The following is a 10650-nucleotide window of genomic DNA, read 5'->3' on the forward strand; positions in this document are numbered from 1 at the left end:
TTGTATTTTTTAAAACTGTTATCTTCATTTTTGTTGATTACATTTTACAGTCCACAGCTTCTAGCAGCCTAGTCATATTATTATTGTTACTATTATTTTTATTGTTGTTATTATTATTATTATTATTATTATTATTATTATTATTATTATTATTATTATTATTATTATTATTATTATTATTATTATTATTATTATATTATTGTTATTTTTATTATTATTATTATTAGCATTATTATTATTATTATTATTATTATTATTATTATTATTATTATTATTATTATTATTATTATTATTATTATTATTATTACTATTATTTTTTTTTATTATTATTATTATTATTATTATTATTATTATTATTATATATTATTATTATTATTATTATTATTATTTTATTTTTTTTATTATTTTATTTATTTTTATTTATTATTATTATTATTATTATTATTATTATTATTATTATTATTATTATTATTATTATTATTATTATTATTATTATTATTATTCCCATTGTGCCATTTTCAGTACGTTGCACAAATCGACTATCGTGCTCCGAAAAAGGCTGCTGATCTGCTCTCAGGATTGATGCCCAATAAGGACGGAATGAAAGTGCTTGACATGGCCTGTGGCTCCGGACTTGTTGGTCATCATGTAAGCCCCTCTCACAATTCTATAAAATGGATCATGTAATAATTTATATTGCTTATTTGGGTTGTCAATGGTTCAGTTGAGAAATGAACGAATTCGAAGGTTGACTGAAGTGAAGAATGTATCAATAAAGATGAGAGAAGATAGATTGACATGGTTTGGACATGTAAAAAGACGAGAGAGGGAGTACGTGGGAAGAAAAGTATTGGACACAATTAGCAGGAAAGAGGAAAAAGGGACGCCCAAAGATTAGATGGTGGATAAGGTAAAGGATGATATGAAAGAATTGGGCCCCGGGGAATATGATGCGCTGAACTGAGATGCATGGAGATGTGACATTCATTATGGCAACCCTGCAAAATGCGGGATAAGCTGAAAGAAGAAGAGAAAAAGTCATTGGTTTAGTTGGTAGACCACTCACCTCACACGCAAAGGGACCAAGATCGATTTCGGGTTCAGTCGAGATGTTTTTTCTGACTTCCCTGTCCACCAGCAGTGAATGGGTAGCTGGGCTTGTTAGATCTGGCGTAAAGTACTTTGCGATATACTAGCGTCTTATCTAAAGGATAACAAGCCTTTGCTATTGTCCGTTTCACACTCTAAAAACCAGGATAGACTGGCTTCATGGGCCTAGTGACTCCAAAGGACTACTTTTTAACACTTTAACATTTCACTCCGCCATATTTACCAACTACAACTCCAGAAAAGTGAGTGGAGCAGGCACTTATGTTGATAAGAACAAGAAATGAAATGAGGGATGGAATGCTTCGATTGTAGAGAGACCCTCTCACGGCCAGGCGGAGCTGTCGTACCAGTAAGGTCGTGGGTTCGAGCCTCCATTGCCGCGGAATTTTTAATTCTCTATTGTCTTTGGCACTTTTCTACTCACTTCATTTCTTGGTATTATGAACTAAAACTCTTCTTCTTCTTCTTCTTCTTCTTCTTCTTCTTCTTCTTCTTCTTCTTCTTCTTCTTCTTCTTCTTCTTCTTCTTCTTCTTCTTCTTCTTCTTCTTCTTCTCTTCTTTCTTCTCTTCTTCTCTTCTTCTTTCTTCTTCTTCTTCTTCTTCTTTCTTCTCTCTTCTCTTCTTCTCTTCTTCTTCTTTCTTCTTCCTTCTTCTTCTTCTTCTTCTTTCTTCTTCTTCTTCTTCTTCTTCTTCTTTCTTCTTCTTCTTCTTCTTCTTCTTCTTCTTCTTCTCTTCTTCTTCTTCTTCTTCTTCTTCTTCTCTCTTCTTCTTCTTCTTCTTCTTCTTCTTCTTCTTCTTCTTTTTTCTTCTTTTCTTCTTCTTCTTCTTCTTCTTCTTCTTCTTCTTCTTTCTTCTTCTTCTTCTTCTTCTTCTTCTTCTTCTTCTTCTCTTCTTCTTCTTCTTCTTCTTCTTCTTCTTCTTCTTCTTCTTCTTTCTTCTTCTTCTTCTTCTTCTTCTTCTTCTTCTTCTTCTTCTTCTTCTTCTTCTTCTTCTTCTTCTTCTTCTTCTTCTTCTTCTTCTTCTTCTTCTTCTTCTTCTTCTTCCTTCTTCTCTTCTTCTTCTTCTTCTTCTTCTTCTTCTTCTTCTTCTTCTTCTTCTTTCTTCTTCTTCTTCTTCTTCTTCTTCTTCTTCTTCTTCTTCTTCTTCTTCTTCTTCTTCTTCTTCTTCTTCTTCTTTCTTCTTCTTCCTTTCTTCTTCTTCTTCTTCTTCTTCTTCTTCTTTTCTTCTTCTTCTTCTTCTTCTTCTTCTTCTTCTTCTTCTTCTTCTTCTTCTTCTTCTTCTTCTTCTCTCTTCTTCTTCTTCTTCTTCCTTCTTCTTCTTCTTCTTCTCTTCTTCCTTCTTCTTCTTCTTCTTCTTCTTCTTCTTCTTCTTCTTCTTTTCCTCTTCCTTTTTAGTCTGTAACCTTCGATTTTAAAGATTCCACAGACCACAGTATTTAATGTCGATGGAATGAATGAGTACAAATGTGCATTCACTCTTGAGTGGGGAACCATTAAACTCCATGATATTCGGAGGTTTTAAATACGACCCATCGCCTAAAAATAGTATCAGATGCTCAACAGACATTTTCAAGTATAAATGTAATGATCAACAATTGAAAGCTGATTTTCCAAAACTGGTTAAGTCAATTTTTATACTTTTTGAGATTTTCCATCCGTAGATAAATTGAAATATAAATTTCATTTCAAGAATCAATTGGCACAAGAAATTACCTAATGTGAATTTGAAGTTTAAATACGATAAAATAATAGACGGAATGAGACATTTTAAGGGAAATAATCATCAATATCTCAAAATTGAAAAAAAAAAACGGAGTTAGGGACCTTTGGAATACCACCCTTCAATTGGACATTTTTGTTTTCGTCACTTCATACAACGGTGTCTATTTTCCTTTATCTATTTTGTGCGTCTATGTGGTCTAGTGTTACGATATTCTAGGCTCTGAGCTGCGGCGCATAGTTGAGTCCTGGGAAAGGGCTCTTTAATCACATTATCTCATCGTATTCAAGTGTATAATGAATCCTTGACCGTTAACAGCGTTGTCTCTCTGTCGGAAAAAAAAAACAATGTAAAATCGCCTAACAGGCGTCATGTCTTGTCCTACATTTTAAGTGTTGTTGTTGGCTAGGAATCCCTTGTAAAGCGCTTTGAGCGCGTTTAATGGATATTGCTATATATAAAAGCCCCAAGAAAATAAAATGATACACAGTTCGACATTGCAATCACGTTTAAATCCAAAGAGCGTGTTTAGTGTCTAGGACCAATCATATTTAGTTTAAACGTTTGTTTATCTAAAAATATTTTCTAGAAACACAGACAATTTTTTTTCGGCTCAATCTGTTTGTCGTAGAAAAATTTCACACATTAGACCACAACTTGGAATCGAGCAAAAACTAATATGAATATCCAACCCTTGTTGTTAAAAAAAAGAGCTTTTATATATCGCAATATCCACTAAATGTGCTCAAAGCGCTTTACAAGGGATCCCTGGTCAACAGCAACATTTAACATGTAGGACGGGACATTACGCCTGTTAGGCGATATTACAATTTTTCGGACAAAGACAACGCTGTTTACGGCCAGGTACTCATTTTACACCTGAGTTCGGTGGGAGAATGTGAATAAAGAGCCTTATCCAAGGAATCAACTATGCGCCGAGCGCGAGGCTCGAACCCAGGACCTTCCGATCCGAAAGTTACGTTTTGACATTTTTCAGTATTATGATGTAACGTAGGGAATTAAACTTGAATTCTTTGGCAGTTAAAAGGACATGGATTCTCGTACATAGATGGTGTCGATCCATCCCAAGGGATGCTGGACGTGGCGAAGACTACAGGGATCTACAATAAACTCGTCTGTTCTTATATCGGAGTTGGCGACGAAAAGCTGCCTCTTGACGATGGTAAAATTAACATTTAAAGTCGTACCTTACTTGAAACAAAATTATGAGAGAGAGAGAGAGAGAGAGAGAGAGAGAGAGAGATATAGATAGATAGAGAGAGATAAAGATAGATAGATAGAGAGAGATATAGAGAAAGAGAGATAGAGTGAGATAGATAGATAGAGAGAGAGAAAGATAGAGATAGATAGATAGATAGATAGATAGATAAATAGAGAGAGAGAAAGAGATAGAGATAGATAGAGAGAGAGAGAAATAGATAGATAGATAGATAGATAGATAGATAGACAGAGAGAGCGAGAGAGATAGATAGATAGATAGATAGATAGATAGAGAGAGATAGAGAGAGAGAGAAAGAGAGAGAGAGAGGTAGAGAGAGAGAGAGCGAAAGAGAGATAGAGAGAGAGAGGGGGAGAGAGGGAGAGAGAGAGAGAGAGAGAGAGAGAGAGAGAGAGAGAGAGAGAAAGAGAGAAGTTACTGCATTTAAACATTAATTTGATGTGAGGTCATGCATGATATAAAAAGGTGAGCATTGACAATAAATCTGACAGAGCTTGAGAGAGAATTTCAGAATTTGTTTCAGGTGTGTGTGGGGTGGGGGGGGGGGGAGTTGTAGAGAGAAGGTTTAAAAGAGTATTTTGGGAGTTAGTAGATAGTATATTTTCAAAAATAATTTTTTGAACTTAATTTTAGCGCATTTTCACAAATAAAGGTTTAAACGATTGTCTGTCAACTCACCGGAGTATTTTGGGAGTTGTAAGAATAATATTTTTTAAAATCATTTTAAAAAACTTAACTAAAGCGCATGTACTCAAATGAATGTTCAAAGATTTACTATTATTTTGTTCTCATCTATTTGTTTAGATTTTTATGACGCCATGACACTTGTTGGAGGAATGGGGCAAAACATGATGCCATGTAATGGGGTTCACGAGATGATTCGCCTTGTCAAACCAGGTATGTACACAGTCTGGGCCAGTCTTTGTCGACCTTTAGTGGATATCGTACACACGTTCATCTTTTACCTAAAATCTTCTAGATATACCCCAGTTGTCACTATACACACGTTCATCTTTTACCTAAAATCTTTTAGATACACCCCAGTTGTCACTATACACTAACACCCGTTAACTGCCATGTTCAGAAAGACACGTATTTTAGACATTTGGTCAGAAAAGTCGTCCTTCAAATATCGAACTCGCGATCTAACTGGTACGACAACTCCGCCTGGCCGGTGAGAGCGTGGATTTACTGTATGACATGAGCTATCCGCCACTCATCGAAATCGGGATAAACTCCGGCTACATGGGCCAAATGGCTCTGAATAACTACTGCTTTGGGGCTGAGTAAAGAGAGAGTTAAGAAACAGTGTTAGTTGAGGTATGAAAACAATAGCCATTGCTTCCTATCCCTTGAATAGGACGCTATTCTCTCGCAAAGTACATTCTGCCAGATCGAATAGATCCAGCTACAAATTCACTGCTGGGTGAACAGGAGGGGGGTGGGGGTAAGAAAAGAATTTCGACCGCACCCAGGATCGATCTCGGTCCCTTTGCGTGTGAAGCGAGGGCTCTACCAACTGAGCTATCGGGACCCTCAGCATCTGAATTACCCCAAATATTGGGTCACAAAACAAAGGCCAAAGGGGAAAAACGGTTCGGGCTCAAAACCCTCCTTCAGCCATTCCAAGATTTTTTCTTCTACAGAGAGAGGACCTACCAATTCTCTAGTCGTCGATCTGGATTTTAGTAAAATGTATTTCTGTTTTTATTGTTTATTTTTTGTTGTTGGCTGAAAAAGGGTTTTGAGCCCAAAACGTTCCATGTTTGGTAATTTGTTCTTTTTATAAGCTGATGTTATATTCATTTTGGCTTCTTACTTTTTACATTCCACAGCTTCTAACAACTTAGCATCACTTTAAAATTTTGGAAGCCTTTTCCTCTGTATTAGTTAAACTTAAACTTGAGCTAGTTTTACACTTCCAATATGATAGGAGCCAGTTTGTTGCTTCGTTTTTGACATCTCACTTGTGTTCCTTGTTAAGAAAGGATAAGATAAGACCAAGGAGTTGTCTTTGGATTTGAGTTTGTGACGTGACCTCCAAGCCCCCCCTCTCCGCCCCCCCCCCACACCGCCCATCCACCGCCCCCCCCCCCCCCTCCCTCCCGCTCCTGTGGCTTCCAATAATATTCTCATCTCTTTGTCTTTTCCAATTCAAGGTGGATACATCATAAATCTTTTTCGTGAGGAAATTCTCACCACCGTTGATGAATTTAAAGGCAGACTGGAGCCGTTGATGGACTCTTTGGAGAAAGCTGGAAAGTGGAAAAGAATCGCACGTACTGTTTACCCAGAATACCAAGTGGACAAAGTCGGCATCATCAACATTCACCAAGTGTGCTGAAGAGATGCTAAGCTGCAAGAAACAGTGGACTGTAAAAAGTTATAAACAAAAATGAATAGAGAATCTTCAAAAAAATACTGTACACGGAACAACAGATTTTAAAAACCCAACAAAAAACAAAACAAACAACCCCCCCCCCCCCCCCCAAAAAAAACAAAAAAAACAAACAAACAAACCCAACAAAAACAATAAAACACATACAAAGACAAAGGAAACATAAATACTTTCCTCTCTGTTTAATGATCTTAAAATGAATGAGAGTAGTACTTCAGAGCCATTAAGGCCACGGAGCCGGAGTTTATCCCGGTTTCCATAGCGTGAAACGGACAATAGCAATTGATTGCTCTCCTTTGGATAGGACTCTAGTCTGTCGCAAAGTACTTTCCACCAGATCTAACAGACCCAGCTATCCAATTACTGAAGGGTAGACAAGGCGGCCAGAAAAAATCTCGACTGCACCCGAGATCGATCTCGGTCCCTTTGATTGTGAAGCGAGTGCTCTACCAACTGAACTATCGGGACCCGCAAATTGAAGGAGAGGACATGGCGAATATTTCTCCGCCGTCGCTCTGGGTTTTTTTTTTTTTTAACTAATGTATTTATGTATTCATTGTTTCTTTGTTGTTGGCTGAAGAAGGGTTTTGAACCCGTTCCATGTTTGGTATTTTGTTCTTTGTTGAAGCGGGTGTACTCATTTATGTTTATTACCAAGTGTCATCATCATCATTGCCTTTTTCACCCTGGGTCAGGGTATAGGCCACAGACAAACAGTTTCCATCCTTCTCTATCATCATCATCATCATCATTGCCTTTTTCACCCTGGTCAGGTATAGCCACAGACAACAGTTTCCATCCTTCTCTGGCCTGAGCTATCTTTTAATCTCATCAGGTCTTACACTTCTCTGTATATCAGCTTCTTTAATTCTTCTCCATGTTCCTCGTGGCCTTCCCCTTGATCTTCTGCCCCGGGGGTTCCAGTCCAATACTTTCTTTGTTATAGTGGAATCATTCTTTCTAAGCGTGTGTCCAATCCACCTCCATCGTCTTCTTCCTATTTCCTCTCCCACTGGTTTCTGCTGTGTTCTTTTCCATACTTCTTCATTTTTTATTCTATCCATCCATTTTATTCTGAGTAGCTTACGCATGCACCTGTTTACAAAAATCTGTACCCTCATTACCAAGTGTGCTGATGTTATGTTTCTGATGTGGCCATGCACCTGTGCTTTGCTGTCAGCTAGTGACGTAGATAATCTGGTTATAGAGCCGTGCTCTAAGAATACATACAATCAAAACAAAACAAAACAAAACTTTCTTTTTTTTTAAAGTTGCCTCAACACTCGTCCATATAATATCAATCGGTTAAAATGACTCTCAGCTTATCACAAACTCTCAAACCTGGGCATTCCTTCATTTTAATCGATCATTTAGTGGCAAAAAAATTAGAAACATTAGTAAATAAAATTAAAAACAAACTTGAGCTTTTATATAGTGCAATATCCACTAAACGTGCTCAAAGCGCTTAAAAAGGGTCTAAACCAGCAGCAACAAGAAACATGTATAATAATGTGTTTAATGTATTGAAATTAAGGCCAATAATAGTATTCGATGATCAGACCTTCCAATATCTGCACCTAGCATAGAACCAATAAAGAACAGTAGTACGGCTACGGTCTCCTTGTTTTTGGTTTTTCATTTCCTTATTCCACAATGGCGTCAGCAAACAAATGAGTTTATAAAAACAAGAGCATTTATTTATATAGAGAAATATCCACTAAATGTGCCAAAAGCACTTTACAAAGGGGTCCCCTAGCCAACGGCCTAATATGTAGCACGATACATGGCCCCTGTTTGGCGATAATAACAATTTTTTTTCTACAAAGACAATGGCAAAATACCCATTTTACATCTGAGTATGGTGAGAGAATATGAGTAAAGATCCTTTTTCCAAGGACTCAACTATGCGCCGCTCAAAGTGGGAGTCGAACCTTGGGCATTCCGGTCTGAAGGTGAGTGTCATACCACAAGATAATAATTATTATTCCACCCCTCTCATTGGAAAACCCTATCATTTCTTAGTAAATACGTAGATATCGTTGAATAATGCTTTGAACGCGTTGAATAAAAAATTATTCAACGATTGCAGAATATTTTCGCCCATTTTGTTGGTGTGAAATTCGTTGTTATTGGGCACGGTAAAAATAAGTCGTTTAATAAATACAAAGAGATGAGATCACCAATTGTATTACACACATGAGTATTCTTTTTAATGAGCTTTTATATAACGCAATATATATATATATATATATATATATATATATATATATATATATATATATATACTAAACGTGCTCAAAGCGCTTTATAAGGGGTCCCTGGTCAACAGCAACACTTGACATGTAGGACGAGACCTGTTAGGTTATATTACAATTTTTTCGGACAGAGACAACGCTGTTAACGCCGAATGCAAGTGTCAGACCACATAGCCGCACATAAACACACACACACACACACACACACACACACATATATATATATATATATATATATATATATATATATATATATAATAGAAGGCAAGCGTGGTCGAGGACGAAGAAGGACAAGCTGGCTTGGAAATGTCGCAGCGTACGTAGGAAGCTCCATAAATCAATGTGCGAAACTCGCAGATGAGAGAGAGAGCTGGCGAACCATGATCTCCAACGTCGTGTCCGACATGGAACATCGGTAAAAAAAAATTTAAAAAAAAAACAAGCCGTACAGGTCCGTGGAGGAGGATCCAGACCAAGGGATTCACGGGGTCGGTGGAGCTCATTAGTCACATGGGGAGACAATTTACCTAGGAGAGGGAAAACTCTGATTTAAAACCTGGATAGGTGGAGCTTATTAGTCTTGAGTGAGACAACTCACCTAGGAGATGGAAAACTTTGAATTCAAACCTGTACTGGGAAGATGGAGCTCATTGGTCACAGAAGACACTCGTCTAAGGGAAGGAAACCCCAACAGGAAACCATGGCTATACTGGGCTCACTAACTCGGGAGAGTAACTAATCTAGAAGTGAATCTCCAAAATTAATCCTGGTCCTCTAAATCAGGGGCGTATGCAATGGGCCAACTACCCGTCCAAGTTTTTAAAAAAAGCAAGTTACTGAAACCTACAACAGCAATACAACCATAAATTCAGTTCTTGGGAAACCAGGGGTTCCAACAAGGAGAATGATGACGCGCTACGGGCAAACCCATCAGGGAGCTGCAGAACTGACGACCCCTCTTAGCCCAAGAACACCCTTGATAAAGCCTCCAAGATTGTTATTACAGAAAAATCCCATCTTATTAGGAACGTGGAATGTGAGAACGCTCTGGGAGTCTGGTTTCCATATGACCAGCTGGAATAATAATTAAAACAGTGTGACATTTATGTAGCTCATCACAACAAGAATAATGCACACAGTATTCTTGTAGTGATGTACTACATAAATTATTACATTTATTTCCTGATTAGAGATGTTCAACGATATTTCTAAAAGCACTATTGATCAAGGCCAGCCTGGCTGCCTTGCCAGCAGCAAGACGATTCCGTTCAGATGCTCCTTCCTGAGTCCCAATAGGAGAAAAGTTATGATTGCTGTATTCATCATCATTACCGTTGCCTTCTTCCACGGGTAGGCCAGCATCAACAGCAAGGTTGTGAAGCCAAAACACACATAAATAGCCTTGCAGGCTCTGTCAGGCGTCATGCTGAGCTCGTCATGGAGTATGGAGACAATTCCGTCTTCTTTTACCCACTCCAATGACTATGCTGAAATGACAATAATTGCTTGTACTTGTACACTTAATATCAATTAAAATTTAATGGACCTCTCTCTCTCTCTCTCTCTCTCTCTCTCTCTCTCTCTCTCTCTCTATCTCTACCTCTACTACTACAACCACCACCACCACCACATCATCATCACTAAACCACTAACGACCGAGGCGCTGGACGCAGGGGAGAACATTGTGATACGAGATCAAATAGAAAAAGCCGCCGGCTCTTGGGTTGTGGAAATGGTTGAGGGGGGGGGGGGTGATTATTCTGTTTTTAATGACGTAGAGATACTCAATACTCATGAGTTTGTGTGTGTGTGTGTGTGTGTGTGTGTGTGTTTTGGAAGACCAATACGATTTCTATAACTGCAAACGAATAGTAACTGAGAGCTTCACCAATGATACTAATGATAAGTTGCATTGCAGTATTCCGAAT

General features: G+C 37.8%; 1 protein-coding gene across 5 annotated transcripts in view; it reads left to right on the forward strand.

Moving 5' to 3' along the window:
• Positions 1–8085, forward strand: part of LOC144966250 (methyltransferase-like protein 27) — a 14999-nt gene extending 6914 nt beyond the window's left edge. For 4 of the 5 annotated variants that reach the window (XM_078902442.1, XM_078902441.1, XM_078902440.1 and 1 more), the window contains exons 3-6: positions 523–648; positions 3871–4012; positions 4874–4966; positions 6229–7222. In XM_078902442.1, the coding sequence (XP_078758568.1) occupies positions 523–648; positions 3871–4012; positions 4874–4966; positions 6229–6413 (546 nt within the window). In that variant the 3' untranslated portion in view covers positions 6414–7222. Of the gene's footprint in view, positions 1–522; positions 649–3870; positions 4013–4873; positions 4967–6228 lie in introns of all 5 variants that reach the window. The other variant, XM_078902439.1, reaches the window with a different exon arrangement.
• The last annotated feature ends 2565 nt before the right edge of the window (positions 8086–10650 follow it).

Source organism: Berghia stephanieae, chromosome 2 (assembly GCF_034508935.2).
Source record: "Berghia stephanieae isolate SIO BIC M18660-M18661 chromosome 2, UCSD_Bste_1.3, whole genome shotgun sequence".
NCBI classification, from domain to species: domain Eukaryota; kingdom Metazoa; phylum Mollusca; class Gastropoda; order Nudibranchia; family Aeolidiidae; genus Berghia; species Berghia stephanieae.